The sequence below is a fragment of the Sarcophilus harrisii genome, chromosome 1, assembly GCF_902635505.1.
Source record: "Sarcophilus harrisii chromosome 1, mSarHar1.11, whole genome shotgun sequence".
Lineage (NCBI taxonomy): Eukaryota > Metazoa > Chordata > Mammalia > Dasyuromorphia > Dasyuridae > Sarcophilus > Sarcophilus harrisii.
In genome coordinates, this window is record NC_045426.1 from 489,662,593 (window position 1) to 489,686,271 (window position 23,679).

Consider the following 23,679-nt stretch of genomic DNA (forward strand, 5'->3'; position numbering starts at 1 on the left):
ATCATAGATTTAGAGCAAGAGGGGACCCTATAGCTATGAAGTCCAATTTTTTTCATTTTGAAGGTGAAGAAACTGAAGCCGATGGGTATTAATTACTTGCCTAGCGTTACACTGTTACTAAGTATATGAGGTAGGATTTCAAACCAGATCTTCCTGACTCCAAGATTGCAATCCTAGCCAAGAAGCCTTGTTGTCTCTCACTAATAGAAGCTTAATAAATGTTTGCTGAATTGAATTGAATCACATATCATATCCACCAGAAAATGTTCCTCCCTCCCTGGAATCATTAGAAGAATTAACAGATGGCCATCCAGCTATGGGCTAAAACTCAAATATAGTCTTACCTTATAAATTCTCTGAGTATTCTCCAAAATGGGTAGCTGATTATTGGATTCTGGTGTGCTCCTCAGTACAAAAATGTAAGCAACGAGTAGGTGCATTTAATTGCATTTGTGACCTGTTTCTGTGTCTGTTTAGGAGGGCATGGATGGCAAGAGAGAGCATACAGTAGATGCATTTTTCTGCCAGAGTGGAACTTTACAATTGTACCAGGGGACCTTTTTGTAATGTTTGTAATGTGCTGCTATTGTGATTTAGGAAAGAAAAATGCTACTGCTGGGCTTTATTTTCAGCAGATTTTTTTTTTAAACATCAATTAATGCAATCAAACATAGTACAGGGAAATCTAACTTTTTATTTACATTTCTGGGGGCCAGGGAAGGTTTGTTTGTTTTTGTTAACTCCAGTCATTTGAATAGCACACTACATGGCTTTCTTGGTATTTTCTAAATGGGCCCAGTAAGTTATGTTCAACAGACTATGTGAACCTCTCCACATGACAAGGAGGAGAACACAGCTTCACAATTGGTACAATTTGTTGGAAAATAAGTGACTCTGCCTTGTTGTTCAACGGAGTTTTAAAATATTTACCTTTTTTTTTTTTTTTTTTTTTTTTTTTTAAAGTGGATTTGGCTAATAAAGAGAACTGTATTGATTTCCATATACTTATCTTAGAGATCTTGGAGAAGTTGGAATTTGTTATTACTTGTGTGAATCATTCAGAATTTTGATTGCCAAGTTTTTGACTGAAGCTTGGCATATCCTAAACCAATAATCCCCAAATTTTAGTATCATTTTTTCCTTATTAAAATCTTAGGAGGAATCTAAAATAAAATCACAGAATTTAATTGCAAATACTCAAAACTGAATTCTTTTTCTTTTTTTCTTTTTTTTTTTTTTTTTGGTTAATTTTTTTCCTTTGTAATTGTTTACTGATGAGGCAAATCTTGCAATATTAGTATGCAGTGAGGACATCTTGGCAATTGCTTCCATCTTTCCCAACTATGTGGTGTAGCTTTCTCAGAAATTAAAACTCCTTGGTAACTTCTGGTTGAAAATTGATCGCCTAGCCAAAGTTTCATTTAGGTATGTCATTGAGAATTTGGGTGCTAATCCCATCTTTGCCATTTATTAACCACGATGATTGCTTAAGTTATTTAACCTCTCTGAATCTCCATTTTCTTATTTTCAAAATGAGTCTATATCCCCTATTTATTTCACAGGTTTATTGGGAAGATCAAATAGCACATGTTAGTGAAAGTATTTTGCAAAATATTACATATTACACAAAGGTAAGCTATTTAGCAGCACCATCATTAAATTATTAAAAGGAAGAGAACAAAAACCTGAACAAATTAATAGTCTTAGCAATGATCAGAACTTCCTTAATACTTTAATATGGACTTGAGGCAGGGGAAGACAGAGAGGTTGGCAACAGAAGGAAGAGAAAGAAAGTGAGATTCTAAAAGGGAGAAGAGAACGACAGAAACAAAAAGAGTCAGCAAAAAAGATACTTGAATTATAGTCTTAATTCAGCCTCTAGTCCTTGAAAGTTTAAGCATACAATTTGGGTTGGTGCAAACTTCAGATGATGAGGTAATATCTAGGCATAACTGGGTGACTTAAGGCCACAGTGACAACTCACATTTGGAATTTCCCTGCTATTATCACTTTAAGACAGACCTTTGCAATTCTGTTTTCTAGAAAAATGACTAGGAGATATGTAACTACATCAAGGTGCCAAATCAGGTTCTACACATTCATCAGTTTGGGATATTTGTATGTTCTTCTGTTACTTACTTCTAGCCAAATGCCTTAGGCTTTATTTTATTTTATTTTATTTTTTGCAGATCATAATTTTATTGAAGTTATTATGGCCAATATTTAGTTAAGGACATTTTTCTTTCCTATTCCAGATCAGTTTTTTTAAAAAAAATAGAACTGATCATTTCTTCTATATGACTTTTAAAGGAATAATAAAATTGAAAATAAATATAGATAGGTAATAATTATTATTTTTTTCTTACTGGAGACTGCAGAGTTAAATATATAAACTTAATCCCTGCAGGGATTCTTTAAAATACTAACAGGGGCAGCTAGGAGGTTCAGTGAATAGAACACCAGCCCTGAAATCAGAAGGACCTGAGTTCAAATTTGGTCTCAGGCACTTAACACTACTAGCTGTATTGACCCTGGGCAAGTCACTTAACCCCAGTTGCCTCAGCAAAATAAATAAATAGAGAAATAAAATGATAACAGAATCATAAAAGAGAGGACATAAAGTGTTTAGAGAGCAAGCCTAGGAGTAAGGAAAATGGTGAGTAAAAGGCTTGCCATTAGTAGACTTGTCTTTGCCTGACTGTACAACCACGGGCAAGTAACAAGGTCTCAGGGCTCTAGGAAATTCTAAACTCTTGAGATTATAAATTGTAGAAGAGTTACTGATGTGTGTTGGTTGATAGAAATTCTTCACAAGAGGAAATCCCCCAATGAAATCACAGGTCTAGACCACTTCCCTCTCTCTTCTCTGCTCCTGGAAAACAAACAAAATCTACTTCCTTATAATTATAAAATAATTATAAAAAGTTATATACATCACTTTTAGAAACATCAACTCCAGTGCTGTCACTAACTATTCTTTGTTTTAATTTCTAAACTACTTTTCTTTGGTTTATTGAGTCAAAACTGCTTGGCTTCAGTTCTTGTGACCAATCCTTTTATCTAACATAATATACCATCCCATAGAATTATGTCAAGTGATCTACATTAGCTTCATAGTCAGGTGATCTAGATTCTACACCGACCTCTTCCATTTTCTCGTTTGTGACCACTTCGCTTACCTTGCCTGGGCCTCAGTATGTGCATCTATAAAATGAGGGGATTAGACCAGATGGTCTCTCAGGGCTGAAATTCTTTGATTCTAGGAAGTTTTAAAAATCTTCATACTAATCTCTGCTCTTTGAAAGTTAAACACATTGCTTTTTTTCGACATAGGAAAAAAAATTTTAGAGGGCATTATAGGAAGTGAACTATATACCCCCTTTTTAGCTAGGATACATATTATTATTATTATTATTTTATCACTACCAACAAAAAACTATCAGGCAACCTGAATGTGACTGTTGCTATCAGAAAGTATATGATAAAAAAACATCTTTTTATATAGATAAGATTTTGGAGTCTGCAATCCCCCTTTCTCACTCTGACCCTATTTAAGACAAGTAACAAATTTTATAGATGAGGAAACTCACATAGCTAAGTAGTACCTGAGGAGAGATTCAAGAATGGTTCTCCTTATTTCCAATTCCAAGATTGACCATTTGGATTGCCAATTCACTTACATGTTATGACATCACCTCCCTGATTTCATGATCCTCTTCAAGAACAAACCATAAACAACTTTCAGTCAGCAACAGTGACACTTTGGAATTCTACTTTAATAATTCTTTACAATATTGTTATTATAAATGATACAGGGGAAGGGAGTAAACATTCATTAAGCACCTACTATATGCCAGGTACTGTGGTAAGTACAGTACAAATATATTTGATCTTTAAAATAACCCAGTGAGGCAGGTGTTGCTGTAATCTCCATTTTCCAGTTGAGGAAACTAAGACAGATAGAAATTAAATGACTTGCGAGTGTCATACAACTAGTAAGTGACAGAAGCCAAATTTGTACTCAGGTTTTCCTGACTCTATGATTGGCTCTCTACTCTATTGCCTAGCTGTCTTCTTTATATACTGGAAAGAACTATGGGTTTGGGTTCAATGGACCCAAGTTTGAATCTCAACTCTGGTATTTATTATTTGCATGACCTAGAACAAATTAACGTCTCTCAATCAATTCCCTGATCTGTAATATGAAGAAAGTTGAACTGGATACTATCCTTGCACATCTAAATCCATGAGAACCTTAGTTGTTAGAACTAAAAGCAATGTGTGTACATACATGCGATGGGGGTGGGGTGTTGACATAGACCCTTTTTACACATATGTTTAAGAATATTGATGAACATGATTTTATTTTGTAGGGTTTCTTCTTTCACTAAGAAATATGACATCTTTATACTGCTGAAATGTATGATATATAAAATTTAAAGTATAATCTTAAGTAAATTGATTCAGTTTTGAACAAATTGTTATAAATTTTAGACATTAAGTATTTATTGTGCCCAAAGTATTTTTATATTTTGGAATTCTAGCCTTAGAAATGATTTATAATTTTGCAGAAGTTAAAACATGCAATAACTGACAGATATTCTCTTCAATTTTTGTATTTTGTTCTTCTTTAAATACTTATCTGAATGACTCCTGGTTTTTATCAAGCCCATTCATCAATTTTTAATTTTCTGTTTTGAATGGGGTGGGAGGACATCCAGAGACATCAATGCCTGCTCACTTTAATCCTAAACCAGATTGTAATGGGCATAAAGATCTTCCATACAAACACATGTACCTTTTGTTGTGTTTTCTCACAGGTGATGCTGAATCATTTTCTAGCACTGCTTCCTATTGGCAGCATGTGGGGATAGATGGATAGAGATGGTCTTATAGTGATACGCCCAGTGCTCTCTCTATTTATCCCAGCAAGTAATGTTTGTATTAATTGGCCTGCCCAGAATGTCTCCTGGGAAGGAAACATACCTGGCTCAATTTTTTCCCAATTTCAGATCACCATAATGGTCACCTCTCTGATAAGTTAGCAACTTGGAGGAGCAGTTAATGTGTTTTCCCAAATGTCTGACTTACTAGATCAAGACATGGCTTCATCACAAGCACAGATAAGTTTCTGTCTTCAGAAAACTAGACTCTAGGAATCCTCTATTTTCTTTGAGCACCTAAAAATCCCTTAGGGTGGTAAAGCATGAGCCTAACTTTTACTTAGTTTCAAGGTAGTACATTTAACCAAAGAAGTGTGTTATTGCCATTGAAAGAGATCCTGTGAGCCTTTCTGGCTGGAAACTCTTCCTTCATTGCCAACTATGTACTGTGTAACACCATGGTTGGATTAGCTGTCCAAATCAAGGGCTGCACATAGCATAAGGTTTCGAGAACTTGTGAAATACCTGGAATAGGAAGGGGGCGGAAAAGGTCCCTGTAGAAATCTTCTACTGAAGGGATGCTTTCCTAATAGCTGAGGGGGGCTAGGATGACAGCTGTCCCTGAATCACAGAGGTTCCAGAGCATTGATTCTCAGGGAGAAAAGATGCAGGGGATTTGGAAACCAACCTTGCATTCCAACAGGGGGAATAAATGAAAAGACAACTTTTGTTTTCTTTAACCTCTTAACTCACATAATGAAATAATGAAAAACCAAAGTGAAGGAATGTGTTTTTTTTTTTTTTTTGTTTTTATTGAAGCTTTTGAATGGCAATATTGTAGATGTAGTAGAAGGAATATGAATCCATGAGTCTGGAAGCCTAGATTCTAATCTTATATCTCACACTAATTAGTTGTATTGCTTTGGGCCAATTCCTCACCTCTCTAGACCTCCTTTCCACATGAATAAAGTGACTAAAATGAATTAGAAGACCTCTAAGGTAACTTTGAGCCCTAGAATCCTGTGATTTGATAAAAACTAAGATGACTCCTTTTTCCCTTGAAAATTTTCCCCCTTGACATTTCTCCAATTTTTCTTCCCTTCTGCATTTTAAATAAAAAAGAAAAACACTCTGGGATCTTTGAAAACATTTAACCCAACAAATGCCATTTTTTAAGGTATTTATTAGAGTATTTCTCAGTAATGCCATATAGCGGTCAGACAAATTTCTTGTGCTGTAGCAGTCACGTTTCTCATATCATATTTCAGATTTCCTCTAAGCATTGGAAGTGTTATTTAATTTTGGAGTGGTGTTAATCACCATATAGTAGTTTTATGTCATCCTACATTTTTCTGTGAGTCTAAAAGCTTAATCCAAAATATACAAAGAAAGATGAGACAGGACATGGGCTCACACATTGTACATTTATTTTTCTCTTAACTGTGTTGTTGCAGTTTTTTCCTCTGCTAATATATTTTGACACCTTATAGTTGTAACCTGCTGTTCTCTTTAATTGCTTATTGTTATTAATTATATAGCAGTAACATAGTTGGCTGCTTGAGCCACTTGGCTGTAAAAAACTGCATTTATCATTATTGCCATTGGAGCTACTGAAATTTGCCAGCATTCTGTCCAGAGATGAATGTTTCTGAGCTTTCATCCAGTAAAATTTTGAGCAAAGATCCAATCCTTAAGCTTTTTTATTCTGCTGCTACTACTTGCCTTCTCTGCTTTGTGAGTCTCTCATTTCCTCTTCATTTTTCATGCAACCTTTTTTTTTTTTTTTTTTGCCTTTTCCTTAATAACAGCTTTATTTTTGGTTTCTCTTCCTTTCTAACCTCTTCTTTTCCTCAAACTTCACATATTCTTTTGCATTACTCTCATCTCTCTTCTTCAACAACTTTACCAAATCCCCTTAACTTTCTTCATCCTTATTTTCTGTGGATATTCTGTATCTATATTCCTTTATCATTTCATTCTAACTGATCATGTTAAGATATTACATTGTCTCTAATCTACAAAGGGAATTAATTTTGAAAATTATCTTCATAGGCTATAGTAGCTATAAAACTTGCAAAGTATGACTAAAATAGGCAGCATAGAATCATTCAGCTTCTCAAATGCCAAATTTTTCATAATAGTATTTATGAATGAATTTGGTTATCCTTTTTAAAAATGAAGCTCAAACAAAAGGCAACCTATAGTGGATGTCATGTCAAAAACAAACAAACAAACAATAACAACAACGACAAAAAACAAACCTTAAACTCCAGGAACCCGAGCATCTTGGCCACAGCCCCTCCAGCACTGCAGCAAGGACATAACATTAAATTCTCTCTAGTTAAGCTAACTTAAGTGGAGCTTCCTTGAACCTTCCTAAATAAAACTAGTGACCTTAATTACAATCAAGCAATTTAGAGGTTATAGAGTTCTAACTAGTACTACAGTATATCACTTTAATAAGGCACAGCAAACATCTTCTAACGGGTAGTATCATTTGGTTAGAACAAAGAATTCTAGTTTAAAAACACATTTCTAATAACAATTTTTAGAATTCTTTCATATATTGCACCACTGCTTTTCTTTCCCTCCAAAGGCCACATAGCTAAATTCAAATCAATTGAACCAGGAAAAAAAGTGAAATATTTATAATTAGTGTTTTAATTTGTATATAACCAGCACATCATTTATCTAGTTCTCCCATGATGAAAACAAAACAAATAGGTCAAAGGTTGAAATTTTGAGTTGCCTTTTGGGGTACTTTGGGATTTTATTTATTTTTATTTTCCCCCCTAGCTATCCACAATGTATATTCTAAGATCCAATTCTGAACCACAATTCCAGATACTTCTCTTTGCTTCAGAACTTGTCATCTATTTATGTATCAATAACCTAAGTTTCTTAGGGGTTAAAGTAGATGATTCTTAAATCCTTTCCAACTTTCTGAGTCTATAAGTCTACAATTGTTCTTATAAATAGTACTAAGTCTAGAGATTCCCATATAGCTTCTCTTATCATTAAACCTAAGGGCATTCAAGGCTCCTGCCTTGCAAAAGTCCGAGCAGGTGAACCATATTCCATTTCTTTGTTTTTATTTCATTCTAAAGCAGAGAAATAGCCTGTAAGCAGTGCTTTACAGCCTTTCTGTATTGAGAGACTTTCTCTTAAGACAACGAGTGGCTTTATGCCAAAAAAAAAAGGGGGGGGGGAGAAAAAAGAGGAAAGGCCTTGACCCTTGGTCTACATTCAGAACAACCACAACAAAAAGCACCTGATGAGAGTTGTGTATAGTATATAGTGCCAATTGCTAGTCTACTGCTGTGTGGAATTAATATTGACTATTCGACTGTCTCAGTTCTGTGAGATGCTTTCCCAGCAGACCTAACTTTAGAACAGGTTGCATTTGGTTTATGCTGCATGAAATATCCTCTTTCCATTTGACCAATTTGTGTTTTTTTTGTGCAGTACTCGAAGGTAGCTATACCTGTACTTCCACCAGTGCCGGAAGTCCCAGACGTGGGGGCATTAATAGTAGGTATTTACCATCAAACTAGAGAAAAAGTCATCTGTCCAAACCAAAAGCATGAAAAGCACAGACTTCTGACTTGATTTGCTAGAAGGGAAATCATTAGAAAAACATCATTTAAAATGTAAGTGTAGTTATTGTCACATGTATAAAAGTCCGAATAATTTCAAAGGCACACCCACACCTTTTGTTTACACTGTACTTCACATTTCCTTTGGATGCAGAACACATACTTTGTGTTCACATGACTTCATCTTATTGTGGTCAGAATCAAGTGGGCCCAGAAAGTAGTCATTTTGCATCCATCTTCAGAGCTTATGTTTGTGTCAATCCTTTTGAGCCCATTTCAATGAAGTGCTAAAATGCAGCTTCATGATTAAATTAGTTGCATAATGATATGCATTACATGGTTGAATCTTGGTGCATGAGTGATATGCAACCTTCTTTTCAAACAACTGGCAAGATCATAGAATTTTAATTTAGTTTTCATCACTTGGATGAGAGGCAGCAAGGCATGGGGGAGAGGGAACTGGATTTGAAACCAAGAAGACCTAGTTTCAAGGCCTGCTTCTGACACATACTGACTATGTGATTCTGCATTATTCATTTACCCTGATAGTTCTCCAAGCAAGTCTCAACTATATGTTTCAGGGAAGGTGCTAACCTAAATTGGTAGAGGAAGTTTCCTTACCGAGGTGATTCTTAGACTAATGAAACCACTGTTCTAATACCTATCCATATCGTTTTAATCTCAGCACTGTCACTTTCTAGGGAAGCTAGACCTCAGGAGTAGCAAATTATGCATACCCCATAAATTGGTGGACAATCCCATTGCTCATTTCTTGAACACTCTCTTGATAGATGGATGCCCTTTCCTGCCCTCCTCTCCTACCAACCACTGTCATTCAGTAGATAGGGCATCCACTATATTTAAATTTCAGCGTATTCAATTGAAACATGCTATTTTTCAACACTATAATCCAATACATAGTTTATTAATTAAAAGTAAAGGATTCTTTTTTATTACCATTTTTCTTAATGCATTAAGAAATTCTGTTTTAGCAAAAATTAAAGCAGTACTATGAAAATAATACATAATGAAAGGACTTTACTACATGTTGCCAGTGTGAGTGCAGCTAAGCAAAAATGTCAATAGTTGTTGAACTGAAATTCATCCTTTACTTTGGACAGAAATATAGAAATACAGAAATACATGAAGATGTAAGACAGTAACTTTTCTTACAAGCAGATCTAATTTTTTAAACTGCTCCAGAGAAATAAACTTGTACTTTAATTGACTCCTCTCCTATTAAGTACTTCTATGTCTACATTGAGTTACTCTCCTCTTCTTGATGATTTTCTCTCCAGGGGATAACACCCAAAGGTTGAACTTTCATTTGAAACTGAGGAAAGTCTGTATCTGTCATGAGGAGAGGAAGATATAATATGGGAACATGTGGTATTGTTGGTAATGGTATGGATACCACAGCTGGTAGGAACATTAGAGATCATTAAGTTCCCCACCATCATCTTACATATGGAGAAACTGAGGTCCCCTGATTTACAAGTCATTCTTAGGGCCACTCACTTGTTAAGTAGCAAAGCAGAAATTAAAACACATTTTCTCTGACTTCAAAAACAGTGCATTTTGCACTACACAATCAAAGATGTAACTTTGGGAGTGAGGACAAAAGACAAGAAGCCCTCAAGATGAATACTATTTGCTGGCTTGACATTTTCTCAGAAATTTCAAGCTGCTCAAAATTTGGACTAAAAGCATAGGGAAGGGATGGAGTGCAGAACAGAGGAAGGAAATAAAACTGTAGTTGTTTACATCTTCATCAGACCCAGAGGATATCTTTTATCCTTCTTCATTCCACCTGCCATTTCTATGTTCTACTTTCTTTATGAAGTCTTTGTTGGTCACCCAAATTGAAGATCAGTCTATTTTTTATGAATAATATTCTAGTGTTGTCTTTCCAATAAATAAATACATAAATAAAGGGAGAAAGAAAAAAGAGACCTTCTAGTAAGTATTCTATACAACCAGTAGAAGCCATCAAGGAATTGGATGATATTGCATCTCAGAGAAGCTAAAATCCCACATCCTGATTCTCCCATTCTTACCCACCTGGACCTCCCACTAATTTCCAAGCTGCTGATGTTTATGGGGCTCTAGGCAGCCCCCAGGCACTTTTAAATCTGCTGGGTACAATACAGGCTACCCCAATTGAATCATTTTCTACCCAAGTCCTGCTGATAGTGAGAAGTCCAAAGCAGGAAACTATAGTGTCAATATTAGAGCCTTTGAATGAAAAAAAAAAAAAAAGACTCAAAGTAGTTAGTCCTTTGGTATATTGGCAACAATAAATTAAAATAAAGCATAACAACAAACTCAAACTCCAATATGGTAGTTGAGTTCAATTCTGATTCAAACCTTTTCTAACTCCCTGAAATAGAAACTGAAGGAAGACTTGGTAGACAAAATCTCCTTTTGCTTTCTTTTTTATTTCTTTTTGCTAGACATAGGAACTTCCAGTGCTGAGAGTATTGTTTTTAGAAACTGGTGTTCATTTGAATTGGGGGATTACCAGCTCTCATGGCAATGTTTTTATGTTCATATTTCATATTCTGCCATAGCCTATCTCAGTGCACAGTACTTCCTGTTTTCTGTGATATAATCAGAAAAATTTGAAAGTAGCAGAGCTTCCCAGGGAGAGACACTGGAATAAGGTGTTAGTGTCAGTTTTCAGGCACCATCCTTTCCATATCCCTCTTTCAAAGGAATAAGTTCAGTGTTTTTAAACAGGTGTGAAGGAAAGTTAGCATGCTACCCAGTACCCTCCAACTATTTCTTACTTTGGAGGCTGGGGAAGCACATCTCTTGTAGCAGGCTTTGAAATCTGAATGAAATTCTCCACTGCCAAATTAGCACCTTTCTCTGTTTATGTTGCAGTTGTGAAATATATGCAGTAGGCTCCTACAACAAACCACAGTGGCGGGAATGTGGGAACCTAGAAGGAATTTGATGGTTGTGAACATGGCAAATTACAGCACAGTTCTGTGGCCGATTTCTCTCCCCTGCTTTCTAGGGTGAGCCATTGTAGCCGAGGGCTTAGTTTTGTCATCCGTGGCTTTTCTTTGTTGCTCCTCAGACCTCTGGCTTATAAATGTGTGCTCAGGAAATTAACTTAGGGAAGAAGAGAGAAGCAAAGTAGAAAGGGGAAAAGAAATTGGTTTAGGGCATAGTTTTCTTATGGAAAGGGAAAAAAATACACAAAGCTAGAGTAGTACACTCTTTGTAACTGGAAAATTACAGCAACTGCAGGCCATCTTATTCCTGTATTTGGATTCTGAGGGCAGAGTTTACTCCCACTCTGATCAGAGCTTTTAAGTATGGACCCTGCCACATGATGATTTACCAGGAGGGGTTTATATCTTTGGCCCTTAGCCTATAGATTTATGCAGTGTAAGAGGCTGAAGGACCCTTCTGGACAGTCTCGGGGGTAACTGAGAGAAAGAGTCCTACTTATAAACCGTTACAAATTGGTCCTCCGTAATGGCTGTAGTGTTGATCAGACAATATAAGGGGGCCCCCAGTGGTTACTGGGATAACAGCTGCATGTAAGTCAACCACTGAACATTCGCTTGTAGCCGCACTAGGTTTTTTTGTTTTTATTGAAGGAAAAGGAGCATAAACATGGGACATACAGTCTGGAGGCTGCTTAAAGGGTTTCTCTTGTTTAAAGCTTATATTGAAATGTCAGTGTCTTCTGTTAAACTAACAATTGCCATGTTGAGCTTGTAACTTGAGTTGTCCGTGAACATCCAAATGGTAACAATTTTATCGGTTTTCCCAGCAATAAAAGTAGCAAATTAGCAGATGTGCAAGCCCAGGTTTCAGAAGTCAGAGGGGTTGAAATAATCCACCCCTTTTTAATTGGCTTTAGAAGAGAGTGGGCTTTTATTCTTACAGTTTCAAGTTTTATAGCTGACTCTCAAGCCTCCTACTAAGGTAATGGATTGCACCTCAATTACATTCTGCCTCTCTCCATTGAAACATTTAATATTTGAGTAAATATTTACATTACTATCAACCTCTTCTATGTAGAATTGATTCCTGTTTACATTTATGTACAAATGTATCACCTGAGTGAGGATTAACAAACGGAAATAATTAACTTAGCTGAGATTTCTACATGCAGAAAGTAAAATAATTTCTCAGTTATGTCAAAACCATCTTCTATTATAGCTTAAAGTGGATACTCATGGAAGGGCTGTTAAGACCGCCCGTTCATAAAATATGATAGTGTTTGTTTCTAGTTTCACTTTAGTGGGTATTAAATCATAAGATCAAAAATTTTAGATTTGGAAGGGATTTTAGTTATTTATTCCTTACCACTATTTAGCACTATATATACACACAAGTCTACACACACACACACACACACACACACACCCCTATATATACAAAGACCTGTTCAGAGTACAACAGAAGGCAGTTTTTGGTCTAGAAAAAAAAAATTTATTTTGAAAAGTTAATTTCCTTCTTTTCATTCATGTAATTTACTTGAACTGTAATTTCCTTTTTTTTTCTCCTGGCCAGTCACTGTTTTATTCTAGTTTGGTTAGAAGTATTTAAACGTTGATACCAAAAACTTGGTGTTGTTATTGTTTTGTTTTTTTTAAGATTCTATAGGATTATTTATTTCTTACATATAACTCTTGTAGAAAACCCTCTTAATAGAACATCTTAATGGCTATTAAATTAATTGACTCTGAATTTCACTTTAATACATGAGTGAGACTGCATTTTCCAATTATTGCCAACCACCACCTTCCTAAAAAGCAGATGATTATTTGGATTGAATTTTTAAAAGCTGTTTAGCACTTTTTTCTGAGGTATATATGCATATATGCCATGTTTATGTGTATTGTTATGTAGATATCAAAAAGAAAGATTTCCAAACTGAATAAAATGGCTTATTAGATTCTGATCCAGTATTTCTTGTCAATTTTACTTTAAAAAAGAACTGTTGAATTTGTCACTAGGTGAATATCTTTTAATTAAAATTAAATTTGGTTCTAGGCCCTAATACTTGTCCTAGTGCATCTTGTTTGCTAAGCAGGAATAAGGTCAGACAAAAGCTAATATGAAAATGGAAAGAGTGACCAGACTTAACTAGATTTATCAGGATTTTTTGGAATCCTTAGGGAAAATAAGATGCAGAATTTTATCCCAGTTCCTGCTAATGTGTGTCCAGAATAATACAGAAGCATATTTCTGCCAAAGTAAACAGATATGTTTTTCTTAGAGCTAATTTTCAAAAATATTCTCAAATATGAATAAATATAGACTTGTCACACTTACGGAATAATAACTTTTTGAAGTCCCTCATTTAATTTTTTAAAATATTATCTATAATCAGTGATACATGTTCCTATACGATGGAAAGTAGGGAAAAGCCAAAGGAAAGATAAGAAAGAGATATCAAAGACATTTTAAAAGAATACCAGTGTTGTTCAAGAGATGGATATCAAAAATATTTTTACAGCAGACTCATCAAGTATTTTTCATTATCAGAATGTTGTTTCATGTGTGTGTGTTACAAACATTTGCTGTGTGTCTTTTATAGTTTTATTTTCAGATTTGTTTGCTGTGATCACGTATCACATCACTGTATCAGAACAACCACCTTTGGGTGAACTTGACATGCAAAAATCAGTTATATAACACCTAACTCATATGTACCATGATAGTTTAGAGGCAGGTGAGCACTGGAAGAATCTAACAGATAATGAAAAGGTCTTCACAGTGCTCTATATGCCCATCCTGTGAATCAAAGCCCCAAGCTTGGGTTCAAGAAAATCAATCACCTAAGTTCATGATAAGAATACATAACTAGACAGAATTCACATGAAAATGATCAGAACATCAGGGCAGGCTGCAAGTTCACAATGATTTGCCAATGTAATGTGTAATGTTGACCAAAAAAATGACATCAATAGAACTATTGTGAACAGAATATAGGAAAATGATGGTTTCATTTGATTATGCTCTGAGTACATCACATCTGGAACTTTGTATTCTGGGTGCCATATTTTAGGAAGGATGTTGATAGACTACCTCAGTCCAAAAGAAGAAGATAGACTCACCCCTTCCAGCTCTCATATTTCATGAGTAATAAATCATATTGAAAATGTGAATACCAATGACTTCCCTAACAAAGGAGGATGCCCATAACTTAGTATTGGAAGGGAGTGTGTGTTTATGTATATGTGTATGTCTATATATGTGTATCCATACATGAAGATGCACATGTATTTATGTAGGTGTGTGCATACATATACCCATATTTCTACCTCTGTTTTTAGAATTTCCATGGTCACTACAAACAAGGGAGCTCTAGTGTTGCTCATTAGATGATGATTGTTTAAATCCTAGCTAGGTCATAAAAAGGTCTACAAAGAGAAGAGGTTTGCTATCTATATAAGTGAAGAGAATATCCCCATTAGTGAAACTATTGACCCTTACTGAAGCATTGATAACATACATGTAGTTATAATGATGGTTATGTTATTAGCAACAGTTTTAATTGAGAAATGAAAAAAAAAAATAAAGCTTTGGGTTGCCATAATTACACCAAAATAATAATATGCAGCATATGGGAAATAGAACAGAATGGTTCATTTCAGTACCACTAATACTGCTTCTGATTAACTTACTGACCCAATTACCTAATATACAACAGCATCCCTTATATTCTTCAATTTCTAAAAGAAGGTAATATTTTATTTTTGACTCTAGGGGGAAAAAAGGACCAAAACCTCTTGATCATGTATAATCCTTAAGGCTTTTTGTATTACCCCCTTGTCATCTCAGTATGCACAATTAAAGCCCCTCTTACATAATTATAATCAAGGAATTTACTGTGCCACCCAAATACAGAGTGGGTTTTTATGTCTTGGAAATGTAGACAGTACCGGGTGGCTTAATTAGTGCTTTGCTTCTCTTTTTATGAATTCCAATCCTCTGCTTCTAAAGACTCCTACTTGTGTGAGAAGAAAGATGAGGAATACAAATAGAGTGATTCTACTCCTACTTAGCTAATAAGTCATTTTGTAATTGGGATTTTGTGGTGCTGGCATTACCAGTTGGCTCACCATTTATACAAATCATGTTTCCTGTGAAAGGAAAGAAGGAAATGTTTGCATGTGGACATGTTACCCATATAATGTGTCTATGTAGTTCATTGCTTTGCCCCCAGAAGATTTCACTGTAAATGTTCCTTAGTAGAGTCGCTAACAGTTGTGTAGCATAAAAAAAGGGAGCAGCTTGCTCACACGTGGGTTTTTAGAAGAAAACCAAGAAACAAGGGTTAAATGTCTCTCAATAAAGGTGTTTCCAATGCCACTGATTTTCATTGTTTATGATAATAAATTGAAATGGGACTTGGGAAAGAGAGAGTATAAGGATTTTATTCAAAAGAAAATCTATATCAGAAGAATTGGGAAAATTACTTTTATAAGGAAGAGTGGTTAGAATATTACAAAATGCTATCTAAGATCAAAACTTGGATAAAATTTATTTGATTCATCATGCTAAATATGTGTAGCTCTGCTTGGGATAAGTAGAATGTGGGAACTGGAAACAGCAATCTTTCACTTGAATATATTCTCTTCCCAAGATTTAAGTGAAAAATTTTGTATATGGAGATTCAAATATGCTAAAAAAAAATTTTAAAGCATGTATTGCTTCCAAATGGCAGTACTATCTTCAAGTTATATCATATTTAGGCTGACAATGTTTGCAATATGACTTCATGACTCAGTAATTTAGGTCTTTTGGTTCTATTAGATTATTGTTTGATGAACTTTATTACTTTAACATTCATTCATTTTTTCATTCAACAAACCCTACACAGCTTCTACATGCAAGACAAAACATTCAGGAAGGCAGTTTCTAAACATTGCTTAGGGAATTGATCCTTTTTAATCAGGATTGGAGTATACAATTAATTCCTTACCTAGGAACTGTTAAACCCATCCATCTAATAGAAAATGTTCCTAAATTAGTAGGAAATACTTAGAGCTAGTGAAGAGGTATCTTGAATGAAAATGTATTGGATAAGAGAATTTCAGGGGGAAAAAAAATTCTGGATGAAGGAAAACATTGAATTTGAAAATGTAAAGGAAGAAATGAACTCAGAAAAGTACTTAATACTACTCGTTTCAGAATGGTTAAAAACAACCTGAAGATATAGGGAATAGGAAAGAGGGCCAATAATTTTAGGAAGACTACAAGAAACCTTTTACTGAGAATAGAAATAGATATTTTCAGAGCTACCTGGCTAAGAAAACAAGGAATTCTGGTAAAGGGCTGCAAAGCAGAAGAGTAGAATAGGGAAGGAAACCAGAGAAAATGTCTATTCTCCTTTGGCAAAGAGAAGCAGATGTAAGTTACTTTGCACTGAGAAGTATAACAATTCCACTATTTTGAATGTCTTAGATATGGTTCCCTGAGTCATCTCCTGAAAGTATGTAGTGCTTAAATCACTTAAAGTCAAAGACACTTCTAATTTTAGTATTCTAACATATGCTTTTTAATAAGCAGTACAATAAAATGTATTTGTCTTACATTAAGATATACCTTATTATTCTAGGGTTGTTGTTTTTTTTAATTTGAAAAATGTTTTAACATTGAAATTCCCAATGCCTTGTATCCAGAGGTAAATAATAAGCATTTTTAATTTTAAAAAAATCCATACAAATTAGAGAAGCATAGAATAGATGTTTGCTAGGAATATCTTAACTGTATGATAAAGAAACAAATATGGTTTAATTTCACTTTTTCTTTTGATTCCTTTCCTTCCACAGATGAAGGACTGAACCACGAGTGCAAACTCTGCAATCAGACCTTTGATTCCCCTGCCAAACTTCAGTGCCACCTGATAGAACATAGTTTTGAAGGAATGGGAGGCACCTTTAAGTGTCCAGTCTGCTTTACAGGTAGGAAAACCAAGCTTGAGAAAACTCTGGGGTGTCTTAGGGCGACATGATGTCTTTCCTACAAATGCATACCTCCCATTGATATGGCCTTTTGCAGATATGACTTTAGGTCAATTTGGGGGAAGATGTTTGATTTCTGCATATTAGCATTATTGATTGCTGCCTACTTAAAGCCTCAGACAGGGATGGAGGTTAAGCATCAGTGTGCACAAATGGCATTTCAAGTTCTTCTATCAGAAGTTTGCATTTTTCCATTTGCAGAATGAGACCCGCATTTTGCTCACTTTTATCCGCTTGATGTTAAAAGGTCACCAAGGTTAAAGCTGCCTGCAAACAGCTGTATTTTAATCACAGATGTTCAAATAGAAGTATGGTGCTATTGTTCACACATCTGCTTTTCAGATGGGAGAAATTTGATAAGCTATTCCATACAAGAATGAGAGAACATTTGGGGGTGGGGGGAACGGAATAGCTATGCTCAAAATCTGAACTGAAAAACAGATAGCATCTACTCTTACTTTATGTGCAAGCATTTTTTGTTTGTTTTTTAAAAGTAGATTTTAAAATAAATTTGTTCTTTTAATAGGAAGTCTTTATTAAATCTCATAATGTTTTCATTTAACTTTATAAGAAGAAAATCAGAAACTACAATGAAACTTATAGGATAAATGTGACCAGATATCCCATCTTTTGTATGCTCTCAGAAGTGAAAGAGTCATTTTGTGGAGAGTCCTTTGCATGATTTATTTGCATGATTCATTGATGATCAAAGATCCCTCAGCTCTGTCCATCTCTCCCTACTTATCAGAAAAACAAAAATATTTGCTTCTTCTAAAGAACTTGATTTTGAGAGAGGAAGGAGGAGATGATTCTCACAAGAAAACATTAGGAACCAACTATTACTTCACTGTATTTAAAGTACAGATTATTGTTCAGTCATAAATTTTAAAAGAAAGGTCATTTTCACTATATGATTTAACAGTGATGCCTGAGAGTGTTGATAGTTCTGCTTTCATTAATTTGTCTAAGAAGGAACTTCTTTTAGTCATTCCTTTAGTCAACCTTCTTCTTTGTTATCATGTTTACTGTGGATCCTACCGGCTTTTTAGAGAAGGAGTTACTAAAGAAGGAATGTGATATCAGAAGGATAATAGCCTCATTGAATTAGAACTGCAAGGAACTTTAAAAGCCATCTATATTAACCCTTCTCCAATTCCACACCCCACTGTTTTGTAGATGAGGAAAATGAAGTACCTAGAGAGTTTGTGCCCATGTTCTTACAGGCAGTTAGTTAGTGATCAAGAGCTAACTCTGGCTCCTCTTATTTCAAATTTAGTGTTCTTTCCCACTCTATCATGTTCTTCACACATACAAACAAGAAATAATTTTTAAAAACCAAAACCTAGAATATCTTAAGATATAAATAATTAAGAAATAAATTGAGGGCAAAGACTCCTTTCTAAAACCTGAAAAAAAAAACTTCACAAAATAGCACTAATCATAGTAAGATCCCTGATAAAACAATCTTTTACTAGTAGTAAAAGAAGATAGATGGAGATTAGTTGATTCTGATTTATATTAAAATCATCTTCTTCTTCCTCCTCTTTTTCTTTTTCTTCTTTTTTATTTTTTCTTCTTCCTCTTCTTCTTCCTCCTCTTTTTCTTTTTGTTCTTTTTGTCCTTCTATCTCTTCTTCCTCCTTTTTCTTTTTCTTCTTCCTCTTCCTCTTCCTCTTCTACTTCTTCTTCATCATCTTTGTTGTCTTCTTCCTCTTCTTTTTCTTTTTTTCTTCTTCTTTCTTCTTCTTCTTCTTTTTTTTTTTTTGCTGATGGGGCAAAGATACAAAAATGCATTCATCACTAGCAAAGACATTTGATGTGCCATCAAACCTAAAATGTATTAGTAGATCTTGGAAGAATTTTAGAAATGACAATGAAAAGAAAAAAACCTCCAGAACAAAGCATGTTATGTGGAAGAAGAAATCTGGGCAGTTCTTTAAGATAATGAGAAATGTGATTAAAATGTATGACTCACAAGAACAATATTCTAATATTTTATGTTGGCTTGCAATTAGAATAATTTTAATGATTAGAGTGGAGTCAAAGTCAAATGCCAGCATCTTTAATAAATCCTTTCCCTGCCTATACAGATTAATATTGTAGATGCAAACTTTTTTTAGGTCACAGTGCACAAGGCATCCATCAGAAGTCAGTTCTGCCAACCCAAACACTGCCTCTGGCATATACAATTTAATTATTAATAGTATGTCTCCTAGGTAAACTGTTACACAGTCTTAGGGCCTTGTTTTGTAGTCATTAAAATTGAACATGTTTATATTATTGAAACCCTTGCATTCAGTGTGTAGGCAGAGTTGATCTTAAAGTATCCAAAGAGAATTTACCTGCCGTTGTGTTTCACATTTATAGACAGTGCCCCAGAGTAGCTGTGGGATATAATTTTTAGCATTAACACATTTAAATAGAGCACTGTTTGCTAGCTACAACTCTGGGCAAATACAATAAACAGAGCTTTGGCATCTAGGCTTTCTTAACCTGTGGGTTGCTGGGAAATGAGTCATTTTTGTTCATTCTCAGAGCTGCTCATTTGACAATTTCCAGCTTTATTTTTTTAAGTGAATTGTAGGGAGCAAGGCATTTATAAATCTTTCCTTTGCTGTTGTTTGGATTGAATTAGACACAGAGTAGAGTTCATCTCAACAAACAAGAGAAGACAACAGTGGATAAATGCAACTTCACTCTCACTAGTAACATGGCCCCAGTCAAACTCAAGCAAGAGGTGTGTCAGGCGTACTCCTGGGCCTCCTCTGGAAACTCACTGACTTAAGGCATTTGTGAGATGAAATAATTTAAAGTTGACCCTGCTTTTTATCATTGCAGTGTTTGTCCAAGCAAACAAGTTGCAGCAGCATATTTTCTCAGCCCATGGACAAGAAGACAAGATCTATGACTGCACACAATGTCCACAGAAGTTTTTCTTCCAAACAGAGCTGCAGGTAATGTCCCCATGAGGAGGGCTGAAATTGAATTTGGTTTCTTTGATTGTAAGAAATGAAATATTTTAAATCTGGATTCATGACATCACTCAGCCTAGGCACCCCTCCCCAAGGAAAGTGTGTGTGTGTGTGTGTGTGTGTGTGTGTGTGTGTGTGTGCAAGGGGATAATAATAATATGGTTTTGGATTAACAAAAAACTAAAAATAGCTTGCCTCTGGCTGCCATCAATCCTAAAAGAGCTAGAACAGGTCTTTTAATGGACCTACCAACTCGTGAGATAGAGGCAAGGGCAAATTTGTGGAACCATTTGCATCAGGTTCCCCTTCCCTAACACTCACCTCCTGGTATGCTTAATTTCCATTGAGCCACCACTTGGATAAGTAGGGTACCCATAGGTGTTCTGGACTTAAGGGGCTTGAAATTAGAAGGCAGAGAAAGGGAGAGAATATAAAATTTTCTTAATTTCTACTCTTGAGTAGAATGAACTCACTATTGCTTAGAGTTTAAGAAAAGATGCTCTATTCATATCACAGGCTTCATTCTGAACAGCTATTATGTGGAGACAAATGTTGGTCTTTTGTCTCTATTATTTCATCTGTAAAATGGCCATATTAATTCTTGTTCCAGTTTATCTCCTTAGACATATGAAATGTATTATGTGAAATTATATTGCCCTTTTTGTTTAAGAAGGGAAAAAGATAAGATTATTAGTGGCTGAATGGTTTAAGGTATCATCAATTTATCATAGTTTCTACTTGCAGTATATGTCCTTTTAGGCATTAACTTACATGTAAATAGGCAATATTAGGAAAAAAACATATAAAAAGTATATATGAAAGAATAGGTAAACCAATGCAAGGGTCATAGCATATTACTGGACACAGTTTTAACAATAAAACTGAGTTTAGTACCTCCATGTTTCTTATCATTTCTAAAAAGAATTCTATTATGTTCTGATTACTAATAAATGGAAAAATGAAGAAAAACAAATCTTATATATTACTTAGAAGGAACTCTTGCTCTAAAAAAGTGTGATTGACAATTCTATTTTTCCTTTGGTCATTCAGGAATGTCCAATGTCTGGGGGACTTAGTTAATGTGACTTTTGGAATAGAGTTTGATTGTTTTTTAGAGATGTTTAGGATCACAATTGTAGGACTGGAGAGCATCTTCTCATTTACTTAGTTCAAATCACCAAATTCAGAGAAGGCAAATGAGGCCTAGAGGGTTGCTATGATTTAACCCAAGCTGCCACAGTGCAGAACCAAGATTTTAACCCAAGTGATCCCACTGCAAGGGCAGCTGGGTGGCCCAGTAGATAGAGTGCTGAGTTTGGAGTCAGGAAAACCTAAGTTCAAATACTTTGAGTAGGTTCAAGAATAGAATGAGAGAAAAGGGAATTAAAAGTATTAAGGATTCTCTTCTAACTCTGTAGTCTAGTTTCCATCCTGATCATTTGACTAAAACTATTCTCTCCAAAGTTACCAATGATCTTTTACATATTTAATGGCTTTTTCTCAAATTTTATCTTTTTTGACTTCTCTGCAGCATCTCACAGATTCCACCTGGATTCTTTTCTTCTTCTTCTTTTTTTTTTCCTCAATGTGCTTTTTCACTTGGTGATCTCATCAGCTCTGATAGATTTAATTATCATCTCTGTGCAGATAGTATATCTACATCTAGTTTTTCTCTTGAGCTTTAATCTTACATCATCAACTACCTGTCGGAAATTGGAAACTAGATATTCCATAGATATCAGTTCATTGTATCTTTCCTTCCAAGCCCATCTTTCTCCTATATTCTTCAATTACTAAGACAGAGTTGCCAAATTCAAATACAAACCTTTCTCTACATATTGACTTAGAAAACCACAAATGCACATTATATGTGTTGTATTGTATTTTTACTTATTTTATTAAACATTTCCCTGCATTTTAGTCTAGTTCAGTCTGAATTAGGGAAAGTCATGAGTTTGGCACCTCTGTTCTAAGGAACCATCATCCTTCCCATTACCCAGGTTTACAACCTGGCATAACCAATCAGCTGTTAAATCTTATTATATATGCACAAAATTCCCACGTATATTCCCATCTTTCCATATGACATATGTCTCCCAACTTAATGCTTTTTACTGGCTGTCCCCTATGTATGTAGTGTTCTTCCTTCTTACCACTATGACTTCCTTCAAGATTCAGCTCATACCCCACTTCTAAGTTTTCCTTCTCCCTCTTCCTCTCAGGCTACCTTCCTTCAACTCAATATGCAATTTTTATGTATATACTCTATTTATGCATTTACTGTCTTCCCTATTAGAATGTGAGATACTTGAAAGCAAGAGCTGTTTTTGCTTCTTCTTTATAATCCCATCATTTTTCACTATGCCTAGTATATACTTATAAGCTTAATCAATGCTCATTGATTGGCACTTAAATCTATGATTTAATCCATGTAAGGAATACCTAGTATACAAATTCCTTCTGCCAATGCACATTGGTAAGTTATTTGTAACATAGAATTAAGCATAGATACATTTCAACATTCTCTCTTGCTTTAACTTTGTGTTCCAAAATTTTTTCCCTCTTTTCCTCTTATATCCTCTTCTAGACGGCAAGTAATCCAATTTATAACATAGACATATAAAGTTACCTAAAATATTAAAGGGTAGCCAAAGTCCAGCCACAGTCACACAATTAGTTTATGAAAATCAAGATTCAAACTCAAGGCTTCCTAATTCCAAGATCTGGCCTCTATCTACTATTCCATGCTGCCTTTCACTTTGAAGCAGTGTACAGGATCTGGGGAGTTAAAATAAGCAGTTGAAAATACAATTTTTGTGCTCCATATAGGAGCTAGACCAGTAAAATTTCATTTTTCTCTTTATTAGTAGATGTTAGCCCTTTGAGATGTGTAACCTTCATTGTTTCCACTGCCAGAATCCCAGCCCCTAGCACAGTTTTGGTGTGAGGCCCAGAGGTAATAGAGCAGATATAATTAAACATATCGATCAGGACCCCAGTTTTTTTTTTCAAGGAACCCCCAGTGATATCTTAGGATACCCTAGGGTTTTATGGAATATAGCTTTTGGAAGTCATTGTTTTCTGTTCTCTTCATTAAACTCTGTTCAAATAGAGAACACACAACTCTTCAGAAATGCTTATGATCTCCGTGGCAGAGAATACAATTCAAATCATTTCTGACTCATTCATTTTAATTCAACCAAATGTGTCCTGATCTCATAAGCCAAAAT

General features: G+C 35.0%; 1 protein-coding gene across 5 annotated transcripts in view; it reads left to right on the plus strand.

Annotated features, from left to right (window-relative positions):
- The window catches only part of ZNF521 (zinc finger protein 521), a 348,750-nt gene that overhangs the window by 293,023 nt on the left and 32,048 nt on the right, over positions 1-23,679 (plus strand). For 3 of the 5 annotated variants that reach the window (XM_031946501.1, XM_031946503.1, XM_031946502.1), the window contains 3 exons: positions 8,349-8,414; positions 17,287-17,418; positions 20,316-20,431. In XM_031946501.1, the coding sequence (XP_031802361.1) occupies positions 8,349-8,414; positions 17,287-17,418; positions 20,316-20,431 (314 nt within the window). The remainder of the gene's footprint in view (positions 1-8,348; positions 8,415-17,286; positions 17,419-20,315; positions 20,432-23,679) is intronic. The other 2 variants (XM_031946504.1, XM_031946505.1) reach the window with 1 other exon arrangement.